Source organism: Callorhinchus milii, unplaced genomic scaffold (assembly GCF_018977255.1).
Source record: "Callorhinchus milii isolate IMCB2004 unplaced genomic scaffold, IMCB_Cmil_1.0 Scaffold16, whole genome shotgun sequence".
Taxonomy (NCBI): Eukaryota; Metazoa; Chordata; class Chondrichthyes; order Chimaeriformes; family Callorhinchidae; genus Callorhinchus; species Callorhinchus milii.
The window spans coordinates 16,149,078-16,166,739 of NW_024704757.1; the positions used below are offsets into that span (position 1 = coordinate 16,149,078).

General features: G+C 48.0%; 1 protein-coding gene across 3 annotated transcripts in view; it reads left to right on the plus strand.

Moving 5' to 3' along the window:
- Positions 1–17,347, plus strand: part of slc29a4a (solute carrier family 29 member 4a) — a 20,039-nt gene extending 2,692 nt beyond the window's left edge. For 2 of the 3 annotated variants that reach the window (XM_042341089.1, XM_042341090.1), the window contains exons 2-12: positions 10,385–10,610; positions 11,144–11,272; positions 11,936–12,049; positions 12,567–12,695; positions 12,856–12,930; positions 13,259–13,530; positions 13,909–14,038; positions 14,488–14,675; positions 15,281–15,521; positions 15,968–16,138; positions 16,963–17,347. In XM_042341089.1, coding sequence (XP_042197023.1) covers positions 10,424–10,610; positions 11,144–11,272; positions 11,936–12,049; positions 12,567–12,695; positions 12,856–12,930; positions 13,259–13,530; positions 13,909–14,038; positions 14,488–14,675; positions 15,281–15,521; positions 15,968–16,110 — 1,608 coding nt within the window. In that variant the 5' untranslated portion in view covers positions 10,385–10,423 and the 3' untranslated portion in view covers positions 16,111–16,138; positions 16,963–17,347. The remainder of the gene's footprint in view (positions 1–10,384; positions 10,611–11,143; positions 11,273–11,935; positions 12,050–12,566; positions 12,696–12,855; positions 12,931–13,258; positions 13,531–13,908; positions 14,039–14,487; positions 14,676–15,280; positions 15,522–15,967; positions 16,139–16,962) is intronic. The other variant, XM_042341091.1, reaches the window with a different exon arrangement.
- The last annotated feature ends 315 nt before the right edge of the window (positions 17,348–17,662 follow it).

Sequence of the window (17,662 nt, forward strand, 5' to 3'; positions counted from 1 at the left end):
ATTCCCCAAAACTGTTTTTTTTAATTAAAAAAAAATGTATATGAAAAGCCACTTTTGCAATTGCAGTTACGATAGCGGAGACGGGGAGAGGGCGATCGCTCCAGAGATTTATGTGCGTGTGTTTGTGTGTTCGATTGATGCTTTGGGGCTTATTATTATTATTATTATTAGTATTAACAATAGTAATAGGATATTGCACCTGCCCTGCAGAGATAACAATACATGTTCAGGGAATAGGAGAAGAAACCCTGTGAATAAGACACCATTAATAACATTTAAAAAGGAATAGTGGGGCAGAGGTTCATTTCAGTGCAGACTTAAAAGACATCGTTAACACGTTTCGTAACAATTTCTAACATGCAACCTTTCGTTGGGGAGGAGAGGGGGGGAGAGAGGGAAGAGGGAGGGAGGAGGAGAGGAGAGGAGAGGGAGGGGGAAAGAGAGGAGAGGAGAGGAGAGGGAGAGGGATGGGGGGGACGAGAGGAGGAGGAGAGGGGAGGAGGAGGAGATGGGAGGGAGAGAGAGGGGAGGAGGGGGAGGAGGAGATGGGGGGGAGGGGGAGAGAGGCGGAGGAGAGGAGAGGGGGAGAGGGGGAGGAGGGGAGGAAAGGGAAGGGGGGGAGAGGGAGGGGGTGAGAGGAGGAGAGGGAGGGTGGGGGGAGAGAGGAGGAGGAGAGGGGGAGAGAGGGGAGGAGGGATGGGGGGAGAGGGAGAGAGGGGGAGGAGGGGAGGAGGAGGAGATGGGGGGAGGGGGGAGAGAGGCGGGAGAGGGGAGGGGGGAGAGAGAGGGGAGGGGGAGGAGGAGGAGAGGGGGAGGAGAGGAGGAGAGGGAGAGGGGGGAGGGGAGGGAGAGAGAGAGGGAGAGGGGGGAGGGAGAGGGGGCAATGTTCCCACTGATGCAACTTTATTTGGAAGAAAAACACGATGCCTTTCAATGCAAACAGCGCCGCAGCCGCTGTGCGATGGTGACTGGAGATTATTAAGGATTTGCCTTGTGCCCCTCAATGGATTGGATTTTTTTCTCCCTTCCCGCCCCCCCCCCCCCCCCACACACACACCACACACCCTGAGGTGCTGTTTGCACTACAGGAGCGCCGCCTGCCGGCCACAGCCCGTCACTGCAGCCCTGGCTCTGCCCAGCACAGACCAGCACAACACAGCCCAGCCCACAACAGCACAGACCAGCACAACACAGCCCAGCACAGAACAGCACAACACAGCCCAATCCAACCCAGCCCAGCACAACACAGACCAGCACAACACAGCCAGCACAGCCCAGACCAGCACAACACAGCCCAGCACAGCCCAGACCAGCACAACAGCCCAGCCCCAGCACAGACCGCAGCACAGCCCAGACCAGCACAACACAGCCCAGCACACCAGACCAGGCACAGCCCAGACCAGCACAACACAGCCCAACCAGCACACAAGCAACACAGCCCAGCACAAGACCAGCACAACACAGCCCAGCCAAAACAAGCAGACGACAGCCCAGCACAACACAGCCCAGCACAGACCAGCACAACACAGCCCAGCACAGACCAGCCCAGCACAACACAGTCCAGCCCAGACCAGCACAGATCAGCCCAGCACAGACCAGCACAACACAGCCCAGCACACCCCAGCACAACACAGCCCAGCACAGCACACACACAGCTGCTCAGTCACTGGTGGATAATGAATCAGCGTAACTTTTCCCATCACAATTGGATCAGTTCTCACAATTCTTTCAAAAGCGCAGGTTTCTAATGACCCCAAAGGCCAGAAGGGTGGATTGAATGCATCCACAGTCAGAGAGTATGGAAGCATGAGGTTTTTTTTTGCAGATTATTTTATTTCAATTTAATAATAATAAGAATAACGACGAGGACGACGACTTGCATTTATACAGTGCCCGCGGGGAAGGGTAAAGCCCCAGAGCGCTGTAGCAATGTGCAGGGAATAGGATGCTCTAATCTGTAAATGGTTCACCACAGTGATCCCTGACATCCTGATAATGGGCCTGAGGCGTGTAAGTATTTACACCAATAATAACAATAATCTTTGCATTTGATACGGCGCCTTCTCATGACATTGAGTCTTCTCAAAGCACTTCTCAGAGTACACTGTAAAGAGGATTGACTGTGTATTTTTGGGGGCGAAATCAACATCTGACCCATGAACAACGGGGATGAGAGTTTAGAAGTGATCTGGAAACGCGGGTGAGCTCACACACCATTCAAACAAATCCTAATGTCCCCGATTCAGTACAGATTGCTCAGTAATCCCATTAGATCTTTGACAAAAAATCAACAGCGTTTAAATGTAAAACAGAACCTGACGATTATCATTGCTTCATGACCTGGATTTTCTGAGCTCCCGTCGTCTATTGTGGATTGGAGAGATTTCTGTGGCTCCTGTTTGTCGCCTGGGGATATGATACCACAGAGAAATTATGGGAATGTTTGTAAACAATTTCCTCCGCAATAACACCAAGTGCCCAGCACTAAATGCCCCCTCCAGCCACAATTAATAATCCTAGCCAGAGCCGCTAGTCAGCTTTAGTTTAATTGCAGCAAAGAAGATGAAGCACAAACGTGTTTTGCAGATTAAAGCTGGGTGGTTAGAACAAGTTATTGGTAAAATAGATTATATGCACTGGAAAATATTTATATTGCACCTTTATGCTGGGAGTTATCTCAGAGCACTTAATCAGTGGAATTCTGTAGCTCAGTGATTAGAGCACTCGCCTCACAAGCGAGAGACCTGAATTTGATTCCCGGGAAGGATGAAATGTTTGGCAAGTTTCCTTACTCCGCACGCCTCTGTTTACCAGCAGTAAGTAGGAACCTGGCTGTTAGTCAATTGGTGGATCGTTTTTCCGTGGATAATAATTCTTTTAAAAAAATAATAATAATTTGTTCACTCAATCCATGATTGTTTGTGGGACGCTGCTATGTGCAATTGGCTGCTGCGTTTTGCCCACAAAATATACAGTCACTGCATTTTACTTGTGGGAATGTGGGTTTCCTGATGTCTCAGTTGTAGCCAGACAGCCATCACAAGAATAGAGACTGACAAACACCTGCCAATACTCATTGCCCTTTAGTTCAAGTTATTGAACCAATCTGTCATCCAGTTTAATCTTTCCTCCCTCCTCCCCAGGGGTTTCACTCCTCAAACCTCCCTGTAAAGACACCTTGTCCAACACCATCTTGAAAACAAAGATCAACAACAATCACCAATATTACTGTCATCCACCAATTTTCCTACATCCTTAAATAGTCGCGATGTATCTGCCAGAATGATGTGTTGCTCAGTGTCTTAGGTGTCCCACTGGGACCCGGATTGAGACAACTCAAGACTCATTTAATTAAGGACATTTAATAGTCATTAGAGAGAGAGGAAACTCCCCAGTGGCTTTTTCACATCATTTTTAACGTATAACATTGTCCACATACCTGATATAGTTGATGAGGCTGTATTTTAATATCTGTTTTTAAAAAAATTTAACCATCATTTAGCACCAGCAACAATGATTTTTTTGACATTATCTCTACTGGTTTCATGGTCAAGAATCCCCCAAATAAAATTGTTAACTCATTTCATGGCTGCTTGTGGGACTTTGTTGTGCAGAAATTGGCTACCGCGTTTCACCCACAAAACGGACAAGACAATTAATCCACTCTACAGTGTATCCTATCAAGCGCTTTGAGATATCCTCCTGACCTGACCTGAAATGCTCTAACCCAAATGTAAGCGTTATTACGAGATTGTCATTATAAAAGGCAGCCAGATCTGTCTCAGTACAAGTTTTACTGTCCACCGCTGTAGGTAAATAAAACAGGCAGTATTGCAGCAATAAATGTATGTGTATGGAAACTTGTCACTGAAGGGTGAGTGTTAAAAAGAAAGCAAAGGTTTGTATGTAGTGCCCCACACCGACAAGATTGAGCGAGTAAATATTTAATGATCAGTTATTTATTTTCCAATGCCGTACAGCAGCCGGATGATTAACATTGATTAATAAGAGCAGAGGTTGGCAGGAGCACACAGGCTACGATCACTGAGCAAATACAGGACATGGCATTGAAGGATAGAGATGAGAGAGAGATTCTCAGAATAACTAGGTGGCCAAGGCACAGCAAGGTATTTATAGGTCAAATAAATACTTTTTACTATTTGGTTTAACCTGAAGGGAACAGCCCAGGAGTCAGAACATCTATCTTAACAGGAGCAGCGGAGAGTTGAGTACGAAAATTTAGAACATGGATAATAATAATAATAATAATAATAATCCTTGCACTTGATGGTAGAGGTAGGAGGGTGGCCGAAGAGAAGGGTCTTGAGACATGCCTTGAAGGAGGCATGGGAGGGAGCGAGGCGAAGGGAATGTGGGATGGAGTTTTGTAGAGAGGGGGCAGAAAGGCTGAAGGCCCGACTGCTGATGGTGGGGTGGGCCGGCTGGAGGGTAGGGAGCAGGCCGGAGATTACTGAACAGACGGAGCGGGCAGGTCGGTATGGGGTTAGCAGGTTGGAGAGGTAGGAGAAGCCAAGGCCGTGGAGGGCCTTGAAGGTGAGGAGAAGGATTTTGAACTCGATCCTCTGAGGGATGGGCAGCCAGTGGAGCCGGGCAAGGGTGAGTGTGATGGATGGGGTCACGGAGCATGTGGAGGGAGGAGTTGGGGAGGCCGACAAGCAGGGAGTTGGGGTAGTCGAGTCCTGATGTAATGAAGGTGGGCATGAGGGCTTCGGCGGCCTGAGGGCTGAGGCAGTGGCGGAGTCGGGCGATGTTGTGGAGGCAATGTTATATTAAAATATTGGGTTGGGTGTTCTGGAAGGACGCTATCAAATGGGCCAAAGGGCCTTCTTCATCCCAACCCAATCCAGCCATGGGGTTCTGAATTTCTGACATTTTGTTTTACAATTTTGCCCGAGATTGTTAGCCGGTTTTCCTCATTCTTCCAACAAGAAACCGGCTTTCGAAATAAAACTCAATCTGAGAATTCTGTGTCCGACAAAAAGAACAATTACAAAAAAAGAGGAGCTTCAGGCTAAGGTCAGATGGATTATCAGGTGTCTGCTGTCTTCGCCTGATCGTCATTGTTAGTCTACAGAAGCACGTGCCCTACTTTTTTTTGTTTTAAAAAAAAAATTCTGAATTTGGAGCGTGTGTGGTGTGTTGTGTGTGTGTTGTGTGTGTTGTGGGTGTGTTGTGTGTGTATGTGGGTGTGTTGTGTGTGTATGTGGGTGTGTTGTGTGTGTGTGTTGTGTGTGTTGTGTGTGTTGTGGGTGCGTTGTGTGTGTATGTGGGTGTATGTGGGTGTGTTGTGTGCGTGTGTGTTGTGTGCGTGTGTGTTGTGTGTGTTGTGTGTGTGTGTTGTGTGTGTTGTGGGTGCGTTGTGTGTGTATGTGGGTGTGTTTTGTGCGTGTGTGTTGTGTGCGTGTGTGTTGTGTGTGTGTTGTGTGTGTGTGTTGTGTGTGTATGTGGGTGTGTTGTGTGTGTGTTGTGTGTGTATGTGGGTGCGTTGTGTGTGTATGTGTGTGGCCTTCGCAGCTCGGCCGTTGCTAGGCAGCAAAGGTCCTTCAGTTGCTGCTAATTAGAGGTTCCGCTCTTGACGGTTGCTCTCTGTCATCATCATCATCATCATCATCATCTGATGGGAACGAGAGCCTCCCTCACAGCTCGGTCAGTGACGGCTGATGTGACCAGTGCTCCGGGTGGTGGGAATTCTCTCTCCTTCAGTGTCAAACAGTGAACAAACATCCCAACACTTTAATTGAGTTGTGTGAGAGCTCTTACCTCACTGTCATCTCTTACTCCCCCCAGCCAGCCCTCTGCTCACCACTCCACACTCTCTATCACACACACACACTCACTCAAACACACGCTCACACACGCTCACTCACACACACACACACACACACTCACACACACGCTCACACACACTCACTCACACACACACACACACACACTCACTCAAACACACGCTCACACACACTCATACGCTCACTCACACACACTCACTCACTCAAACACACGCTCACACACACTCACACGCTCACTCACACACACACACACACACACACTCACTCAAACACACGCTCACACACACTCACTCACACACACACACTCACTCACTCAAACACACGCTCACACACGCTCACTCACACACACACACACACTCACTCAAACACACGCTCACCACACACACTCACACGCTCACTCACACACACACACACTCACACGCTCACTCACACACACACACACACTCACTCAAACACACGCTCACACACACTCACACGCTCACTCACACACACACACACACACTCACTCAAACACACGCTCACACACACTCACACGCTCACTCACACACACACACACACACACTCACTCAAACACACGCTCACACACACTCACTCACACACACACACTCACTCACTCAAACACACGCTCACACACGCTCACTCACACACACACACACACTCACTCAAACACACGCTCACCACACACACTCACACGCTCACTCACACACACACACACTCACACGCTCACTCACACACACACACACACTCACTCAAACACACGCTCACACACACTCACACGACTCACTCACACACACACACACACACTCACTCAAACACACGCTCACACACACTCACACGCTCACTCACACACACACACACACAATCACTCAAACACACGCTCACACACACTCACACGCTCACTCACACACAGGTAGCAGAGAGCCTTCGTAAACCATGCCCCTAACGTCTGAAATTCCCTCCCTCTGCCTCTCTACCTCACCCGTCTGGGTCTCTATGTGTCTTTAAATCCCGCCTAAAAGACAACATCTTCAACCCAGCTGTGATCACCTTCCACACGCCTCTGTTTTCCTAGAGAAAATAGGAACCTGCTTGTTAGTCAATTGTCAGATCGCTTTCCGGTAATAATCCCTCCCCCCAAAAATGTGGTCACTCAACCCACGACTGTTTGTGGGGACGCTGCTGTGTGCAATTGGCTGCCGTGTTTCGCCCACAACATACACGGTTAATCCACTTAACAGTATATTCTGTGAAGCACTTTGTGACGTCTCGAAGACGCGATAAGTCGGCATATCAAATGCAACGATTATTGTTATTATTATTTATTATTATTGTCTGCCCCTAGCCATCTGTTTGAAGGTGAGCTGTGTCTCTGTAGGGTTCAAGGACACACGGGTTGAAATAGATGTGTCACCAGGCAGCGTTTGCTGGCCGACACAATAAATCAATCTGATAAATGCTCGCCCAAAGAGGCAGTTCCCAGGAGGACAACAGTTGCCGACTGCACTAAATGAACTCAGGCAGCAAGAGATTAAATATAATGTTGGCATTTGGGAGGCTATGAAGATCCATTGGCTGTCATGGACTGTGTGACTCATTCCAACATCAATGCTCGTGGAGGCAGTCACTGTGGTCGATTCCTTCCAACCTACTCTCTGACCGTTCCCTACCTATTGGCTTTAATGCTTCTCATAGTGATACTTTATCCCCACGGCTGCTCATTGAGCCAGTGCTCTGAGATCAATGTTCGGCTACAAAACACACAGTCGCTACACTTTACAGTGACATCCTGTGAAGCGCTTCGAAACGTCCCTCCCGAGGTGGGGTGTGGGGGGTGGGGGTTGGCGGTGAGGGGGAAGATGTCGGATCAAAGAATTGTTATTTTTTTTAATCGGGGAGTAATAGTTCTGACAGTCAGAAAGTAAGTAACTGTTACGATTTCCATGGGGTAGAGAAGAACAATCAATCTGGACGCGAGGGACATTTCCTATTCTCGGCCCTCAGCCAATCTGCTACTCCATTCAGCGGGAAGATCGTTATCCAGAATCTATAAACTCATCAGCAACCCTTCAGGAGTCTTTTTGATGCATTTATGGAATCTGCAGCCCTCGGTATTAAGGGAGTGCATCATTCAACTTAAAAGCCCGTTGCAAGAAAAGTCATGATATGTTACAGGAGGAAAAACATTCCTTCATTACACCGAGGTCTTCAGTCTGAATGGACTTCTTCAGTACAGCCACTGCTTCCTGGTGGTGATGCTTGTGACTGCAGATTCTGTGGAGGGCTTTGAGATGTCTCAACGACGTGATAAGGCGCCATATTAACTGCAAGGATTATTATTATTATTATAGTCCACCAGGGCTACCCTCCCCACCCCCCACCCCTGGTCACACAGGGGTTTGTGACCTCCTTGGGCTGCAGTAAACTGACAAGTGCTTCCCACTTGCAATGCTTTATAGCCGTAGTTTAATCCCAACAATTTATTCCAATCGAGTAGCAACTTGAGGAAAAAGACCCAGAGGCTTTGCCTTCATGTAAAAGCTTAAATCCACCGATCTCCCCTGACGTGTTTATTCTGCATTGGGGTATGTCTTCAACCTTTATTTTCCCTTCACAATGTCTACGCTTTAAATGTGGGGATGAAGTCATGTGTTAATGTCTGCCAGGGAGCCTCCTGCAGGACTGCTTTACCTGCTACGCTGTGAGTAATTGAGGCTAACGCAGAAACACAGACTGGCATCAAGCCAACGACTGCATTACTGCACCAACTACTGCCAACCCACTCCCAGCATTGCTCTCCTTCCCGTCTGTTGCGCTACTAACTCACTATGTGCTTGTAATCAATAGTCTATTGGTGTTAAATAATCCTTCACATCTCATCCAAAGGACAGTATCTCCCAACAAGGTAGCTGCCCCCATTGTCAGTATGACTTCAGTATGAAATCCCAACTTGGAGCTTGAACACACAACCTTCAGACTGAGAGGTGAGAGTGCTACCAACTGAGCCAGGCTGACACACCATCTTACTGGCTCAGAGTCCAAGTCATCCTTGTAGATGTTCTCTCCAGCACTCACCACTGTCCTTTTTAAGCCAGGCTGCCAAACCCTACACACAGTATTCCAAATGAGGGTCTATCAGTCACCTATCAATGTTAGAACAACGGCTCTCAACTTCTGCTCAAACGCTATCAAGATGTCTTGTAGCATTTGATTAACCTTTATCGATGTTGTGTCTGAAAACCTTCAGTGAAAAATCAATAATCTCGGCCAATGCAGTCTCACCACTGCCCTCTCGGCCCAGCCGTGTTTCATATGAAATTATATAGCTGGTCATTCACGACATGGCTGCTTCGTGAGATATTGCTCTGCGGGAATTAGCTGCTGGGTTCGCCTACAAAATACGCAGTCATGCTTTACAGTAAAGGCTATGAAGTGCTTTTGAGACAACCTCCTGATATGAAAGGTGCAATACCAAACATGAGGATTGTTACATCACTTACAGTTTGCTTTGATAAGATTGTGTTTGTATAATTCAGGTTCATGCCGGACAGTGTTTCCATTCATTACCTGAGTCCTTCAACCCTTCAGAGCTATTTAAAGTTTACTTGGGTGGGCCACGGTTGAAAACCCTCTGTTGCTATATCACTCACTCTACTGTTGTAAACAAAAGGAGTTTGCATGTACACACAGTGCCCTTCACGCAGGGCAGTATCTCGGAGCGCTTAACAGTGTTGGAGCCTGACGCCGAGCCGGGGGGAGGGAGGGAGGAGGTGATCGTAAGCACAGTTGAAGAGGAAGTGTCTTCAGTCGTGATCTAAAAGAAGGGAAGGAGGGGGCGAGACGGAGGGAATGGGGGAGAGAGTTCCACAGCTCCAAAGCTTCAAGGCCCAGTGGCTGAAAACCAAGTGAGTGTGCGAATATCTGTATAACTACATCTGCTGCAAATAGATAGAAGCAAAATGACTTTTGTTCCTGCTACAAGGTCTTATTGATTTTTAACATTAGGTGTTACGGTCTTGCAATATGCTGATGTACTGAGAGATATGAAAGCCGTGGAAATCCAATTAGTGTTTCCCCACAAGCGTGGCAATTGTAGATCAAGGCGATGATTAAAGCTGAGATGAAGGCAGACAGTGGTTTGATAAAGACCTGCTTGTCACCTGCCACTGAATCTGTTACGTGTCTCTACCTCCCAGTGGGTCTGTGTTTCAGGACACTGTGTGTGTCTGTACTTGTTTCTGTACGTCTTTCTGTTCTCCTTGTATATCAGTGGACTTGTGTGTATCTGTCCCTCTGTCTCCTGACTGACAATCCTCCAAATAAATTGGCCCGTTGACTTAGTGGCTGCTTGGGGTACTTTTTCAGTTGTCTGCTGTCACGACACTTGACAGCATCGCCTGTGTAGCTCTTCGATACATTTCAACATTAAAGGAGTTTCATCAAATGGAAGATTTATAATCATTATCCTTGCTGTTAGCATTATGAGAAGGTGCAGACTGGTTAGATAATAAACCATGGCTGAAAGAGCTCTCTCTCTCTTTGTCTCCCTCTGTCTCTCTCTCTCTGTCTGTGTCTCTCAGAACTAGACACTTTGTCCCATTTGGTGAGGAAGGCTGAGGATGGGCACTGTGGGGGGAGACGGCTTGCGGAGCGGAACTCCAGGCCACACCCCCGAGGGCAACGTGGTCATGAACTTCAGCTTCGATGGCTACCCACTGGAGGAAGAGGAGTCACTGGCCAGGGAGCGGCAGAGACAGAGACAGAGCCAGAGGGAGGGCAGTGGCATGTCCATCCTCAGTGACCCAGGTGACATCTGTACACGTGTGCGCACGCATGTTTAAGTGCGGAAGAGCGTGAGCATTTCTTTGTGCGCGCTTGTGTGTGCGCACGTGTGCTTGTGTGTGCATGTGCGTCTGTGCGCACCCACATGTGTATATGTGTGCGCACGTGTCTGTGTGTGTGTGCATATGTGTGCTTGTGTGTGTGCATGCGTGTATGCTCCTGGCCTTTACCAAATTTGACAGTGGTTGGGAGGTGGAGGGGCACATTTACTATCAACTCTCGGGTGCTGGGACTATCAAACCTCTGTATTAAGGGGCATCAGGAGCCACGAGGAAGGCTTTCCATGTGACTCAACCTCTGGTTTTGGCTTCTCCCAGTCACACAGCTCCTGCTCTGCAGTCGTTGCCATGTATTAAGTCGACCTGTGGATCAATAGGGTCAAACACTCGCTACCTCTTGCCGCTCTGCTGTAGCCAGGAGTTGACCGAGTTTCGTGCCTCCTGCCCTGAGCTGGGGTCTGATGTTGATGCTGTATCTCTGTTGTCTTTACGATGCAGACAATGAGCCTGAGCCTAAGGACAGCTACCATGGGATCTACTTTGCCATGTTGCTGGCTGGAGTTGGCTTCCTGCTCCCGTACAATAGCTTCATCACAGACGTGGACTATCTCCACCATAAATATCCAGGTACGAAGAGACGGTCCTTCCCTGGACATATTTACGTCAACAAACCTCTGTTCCATTATGTAAAACCTGTTGAATCCTAAAGGAGGCGCCGTTGTCAATGAAACACATGTGTTCTGTAAAGCAGGGGAGGTCCAACCTTTTGGCTGCTGAGGGATGACCTATTTGAGAGCAATATTGTTGTTTTTCTTCTTCTTTCCGGAAAGGGGGGGGGGGGGGGAGGGTAGATGAAATGGGGGGGTTGGGGTGTGGATGTGGCCAGTGGCCAATGGCCCGCCAGTTGAACCGCCCTGGTTCCTCATCACTGTCTGTTCCCCCCTCCGACTGCCAACTGAGTCAACTGAGCCCGGCTGAAACCTGGATTTACTGTTGAGCATAAACAACTGTGTATTTTGTGACGTTTCTCCCAACTATTTGGTGTATGTTTTGTAGATGTTTTGAGAGTTATCGCACCTGCTTCTCTGTGTGTTTCTCCTGGTTCTCTGTTGAACCCGGCACAGCCTGATGGCCAGGTGCCAATCGGATCGGAATTGTTCTTCAGTTTCAGGCGACAGGAACAACGTTGGGGACACAATGAACCATCTGCTGCATGATTATATTCTCCTCTGTCTGAGGAGAAACATAGATGAAAGCTTTCACAAGCCCCTTGTTTTTACTCTGTTGTAGGTACATCTATTGTGTTTGACATAAGTCTCACGTACATCCTTGTGGCTCTGGTTGCCGTCATATTAAACAACGCATTGATTGAGCTGCTCAGTCTACACACCCGGATCTCTGTTGGTGAGTGGGGAAGATTGAATGGGCTCCATGGTTACAAAAGGACAGAGTAAACTGTTATGGAATGGACAGAAAGCATTGTATTTCACAATTATGGTATAAGTAAATCAAACGATAGTACAAGAGGTAATAGTATAACGGTCACAGCACAGAAGATGTAGTGTATAGGTTATAATCTAGAGTTTATGGTATATGGATTTTTCTATGGAGGTTATAATGGAATAGTTATTGTATAGAAGTTATAATTGATAGTAATAATAATAATCCTTGCATTTGATACAGCGCCGTATCAAGTCTTCGAGATGTCTCAAAGCGCTTCACAGGATATAGTGTAAAGTGAACTGACCATATATTTTGAGGGCAAAACGTATAATTAGACTCATTAACCATTTCCATGGATGTACTGACCGGCCAAAGCTTTGCTGGGATGGGATGGGCTGTGACGAGGGTGGACCAGGAGTGGGATGGTCAGGGTTTGGCTGACTCGGGACTGAGTGGATTCCCCTTGTCTCGGTGACAGGTTACCTGTTTGCTTTGGGGCCTCTTCTCTTTGTGAGCGTGTGTGACGTGTGGCTGGAGCTCTTCACAAAGCCTCAGGCCTATGCCATTAACCTGGTCGCTGTGGCCATCGTGGCCTTCGGCTGTACAGGTAAGTCTCCATCCTGTGTCGGGTGTCATTCCTTCACTGGCTGTCTCCTGGCCCTGCTTCAAACTGATTAGACTTGTCCCTTCCTCCCCATCTATCCCATGTACGGATTGGCTGGGAAACACAGGCCATTTACAATAATCCTATCTCTTGTGTAACTCAGTTCAGCAATCCAGTTTCTACGGCTACACGGGGATGCTACCCAAACGCTACACCCAGGGAGTGATGACCGGTGAAAGTGAGTATTCTTCCCACTCATTGAAGCAATTCAAAGCTGTTGCAAATTGCCTGCTGCGTTCGACTACAACACACACAGTCACTACGCTTGACAGTCTGTCCTGCGAGGCGCTTTGGGACGTCTCGACAACCTGGTCAGTAAGCCACTACGCCAGATGCGACAACTCTAATGTAATTGCAAGTGAATGATCCTAAATAATAATCCTCGCATGCGATACAGAGCTGTTCACATCGGGAGGACGTCTCAACGTGCTTGAGGCCGTGGTGTGTTTTGTGGGCAAACTGCTTGTGCGTTAGCAGCGGTGAGAGATCTTTCCCCTCTGTTCCAGGTACTGCTGGTGTCATCATCTCCCTCAGCAGAATCTTAACCAAACTCCTGCTCCCCGACGAGAAGAAGAACACCATCATCTTCCTCTTCATCTCCATCGGCATCGAGACCATGTGCTTCGTGCTCCACCCACTGGCCAAGAGAACCCGCTTCGTGCGTTACCACACGGCTCAGATGTCCGGGGAGAGCGACCGGCAGAAGCAGAAATATCACGTACACCAGGGCCCAGGCTATCGGGTCCATCACAATGTCAACGCAGAGGAAGTAAGATTTGTAAGTTTTTTATTCCACTTTGTAGCATTGAAACCGTCGACAGTCGAACACTGGATCTGACGGGAAACTTCCCCCCCCACACAAACATGAAGATTCATTTATAATAAATTCATCTAAGTTCTTCCCCCATTTACTTCCCCTCCCCCTCTCCCCACATCCCCCAGCCCCATTCCATCATAGCCAAAGAGCGGAGCATGAAAAGATTATCGGGAGGGTGGGAATGGGAGCGGGGAATGGGAAGGAGTGATGGTCCTCGATGGTCCTCTGGCCAATTTCCACTCTACATCCCTGCGTTGTAAGGACCCGGAGCCACTCGGGAGCTAATTGGATCTTGTTTTTTGGGAATGACAGTCGTGTTTCTGGCCATTATTCCCCAAGGAGAATGGAACGGTGGAGAGTCCTTCCTCCGAGTTTCGTGGGATGGAGCAGGAAGCCCCAGCTTCCGCAGAGTACGTCAGGTTCGACGTGTCCAAGACCCAGCTCAAGAGGAACTGGCCCAGCTTCAGAGGTGATTATTATTATTAATATATTATAGCGTTTGATCCTCTTTGCTTCCCTCTGTGTTGTGTGTGTGGCTGATACCAGTATCTACTGTCTTCATTCCTTCCCCAAGTTCCAAGAGCCTCCAAGCTGCTAGTGCTAGCAGTTGGGACGTCCTCCTGACGTGAAAGGTGCTATACAAATGTAATCTTGTTGTTGTTGTTGCTTGGGTTGAGTTCATGCCCATGTACATTGATGTTCCATCCAGTTAGTGTTTGGGTTTTCAGAAAGCATTTAGTGAAGGTTTACTTGCAAGGCCTCACGTGAAAGTCTGGGTGTGTTGATTGAGCTGTCGCAGCTTATCAAAGGAAACGAGGAGCGAGTGGGAAAGTATGGGGTTGGTTTGGGCTCAGTGGAGGCAGAGATTTCCGTGTCGCGACCCGACAACCATCGTCTCTATCTTGTCTTCTTTTGCAGAACTGATTTTGCACCGGTACATAGTGTCCCGTGTTATCTGGGCCTACATGCTTTCCATAGCTATTACCTATTTCATCACCCTGTGCCTGTTTCCTGGGCTGGAGTCTGAGATTCGGAACTGCACCTTGGGGGAGTGGCTGCCCATCCTAATCATGGCCATTTTTAACCTCTCGGATTTTGTGGGGAAGGTAAGACCTTGTAACTCTTAGCACTTGCTACACCTTCCTCCCAATCGCGTGGCATTACCACAATAGTGTGTGTCAGTCTGGCTCTCGCCTCTGGGTGAGAAGTTTGTGGGTTCGAGCTAAGTTTAGTCTGACACTCCAGTGCAGTGCTGGGGAAATGTTGGATTGTCAGAGGTTCCGTCATTTAAACCGAAGTCCCATCTGCCTGTTCAGGTGGATGTTAAAGATCCTGTGGCATTATTCCAAAAGAGAAGGGAGTTTCTCTCTTCTCGTATCCTGGCCAACAAGTCAGCTTCCAGATAAAATTGATCATTCACTTCATCTCTGTTTGTGAGATATGCTGGCGCGTGCCTTGGTTTACCAGAAATTAAAAAGAGAACTTGTATTTTTATAGCACCTTATCGTGTTGAAAGGTTTCCAAATGCTTCATTAAGGGGAGTGAGACTGACTGACAGATCCAATGACTGTGTATCGTGGAGCGAGCTGGCACTGACAATGGGGAGCTGCAATATTGGCTCTCGGTTCCCAGGGAAACATAGTTATAAAAATTAAAATGTTTATTGTTAAACTTCTGTTCTTCAGCAAGCGCTGTTCCCGTTGTGTTTCAGATCCTGGCAGCTTTGCCTTATGACTGGAATGGCGTGCGTCTCCTCATGTTCTCCTGCGCCCGGGTGGTCTTCATACCCCTCTTCCTACTGTGTGTGCTCCCAAGCGACAGACCCGTCTTCAGCCACCCTGCCTGGCCCTGCGTCTTCTCCCTGCTCATGGGAATCAGCAATGGCTACTTTGGGAGTGTGCCGATGATCCTAGCAGCCGGGAAAGTCAGTCCAGAGCAGAGAGAGCTAGCGGGTGAGCACCAGAGGTTTCCCTTTCTCTCTATACTGTGTCGGGGTATAAAGTTTCCCTTTCTCTAGACTCTGCTATTAAGAGGAGGATATTCCTTCCATTTGGCTTCCTGGTCAACTCAGCACAAAGGCTCGATCAGCGTATGATTGTTGGCTCTACGCTAGCCGTGTGCAATGCATGAAGAACGTACGTGTCTACAGAGCTTTAAGGAGCAGGTCATAAACATTGCAAAGCACTCAGCGGGTAATTCCTCTCAAACGTTACCGACTGTTGGCGAAACTGTACAATTCCTAAACCAAACCCATCCTCTGTGTCAGGAACGGAGAAGGTTGTCTACGCGGCCACCACCCTGTCCCCTTGGCTTGGCGTCAGACTGCCACTCTCAATGGCTCCGGGACATTCCCCCGCGTGAAGGGCGCGATATAAACCTGTCTCTTGCTTTATTCCAGGTAATACCATGACCGTGTCCTACATGTCAGGACTGACTATGGGCACAGCAGTGGCTTATTTCACGTACAGCCTGACCAGTACGTCTCACACTTCATGCATTTACACTGAAACAGTCAACGCTTCGGTCACCACAGGATTCTAAACCAAGGCTCTCCACATTCTCACTAGGGGTGAGCAAACCTCCAGCATTTCACTGCAATTGGGCCCATCTGGCTTGGAATAAAGCTTCAAAAGTGTTTCACCCAAATTGATACCAGGAGTGTTGACTAGGAGGGAAGGCTGTTGTCATCTTACCTCCTCCGCGTGTCTGTGCAAAGGAGCCGGGAAGTGGTGTTATTTCCCTGGGAATGTTTCCAGAAGAGTAACTGATTGGGTTTGATGCACACAATTGATCAAAGCTACAAAATGATCGTTCATACATCACCTTACAAAAATTTAAGTGGTCGATCGGTACCTCAGAATAATGGGGAATAAATTCAAGATTCTCGGTAGCGCAAAGGGGGAAATTTCTTTTTTGTAACAGCCTCATTCCGATATGAATATCATTACCGACAGTGGACATTATAATAGTAATAATAATTCTTTCATTTGATATAGCGCCTTATTACATTGTCAAGACATCTCAAAGTGCTTCACAGGATACCCTGTAAAGTGAATTGACTGTATTACTATGTCCCCACAGGTGAGGTTTGCACGTGGGGGAAAATATGTGATATTTCACAACTTGTTCCAGTGATAATTATCACAAGGAGTGACTCAAATTTCACTCTGTAAATTAGGAAATGCCTCGTGTACAGGGACATGCCTTTGCTTGGAATATCCTGACATCACCTTGTCACTCCGTTTAACATCACCTTCCACTCCATGAGATCATTGACGATTGGGTTTCTGAGATAGTGGTCAACAATATAATGTGTGTGAGTATTCTCGTGTGTGTGATTGACATTCTATAAAGGTACTCTTTCCCTTCTGTTTCTCTCTCTCTCTCTGGCAGGATGAATGGAGAGATGTACTTTAAGGGCAGTGTATACATGTCATCCCATGGAAACCTAGCTCAGCATATCTCAGATACATCCCCAACCTGTCTGGCTCTTTATGTTCCTGTCTCACCGCGTCCCACCCACCAGGCCAGACGTGGGAGTAGGACCAGCTACTTGGACAAGTGTGGCTTTGTGGGAATTTCAAGTGGACGTGTTACTCACCAGCATTTGTGCAAAGGCTTCTCTCTCTGACTATCAGCCTCTGGATTCTAGCTGAGAGTGCATATTGCCTACTCATTGCCATCTTGTCTGCCAACCATTCTGGAGTTGCCTTTTCCAGTTTGACAAGAGATGTGTGTGTGTGTCTGTGTATCTATGTGTGTGTGTGTATGTGTGTCTGTCAGTGTGTGTGGTGTGTGTGTGTGAAGGGAGAGGAATGGGATCTCAGATGTTGGGAGTCAGGAATACTCTTTGTTGTTCATCACAGTGATGAGGAACAAGATGTTGGCTGCCAGGGGAGGGTAGATGATGCTCTCCCACTGCACTAACACAACTTATGTAACGTTTGATGAAACCCGACCCCACCTTGGCATAAACAGCTAGTGCGCACCTTTCAAGTTTCCAGTGACCCCACCCCCCTCCCTCTCCCCCATGGTGTACATTAGCAAATGTGCACTGGGGTAACAAGCAAAGCCTTTGCACTTTCACAGAGTC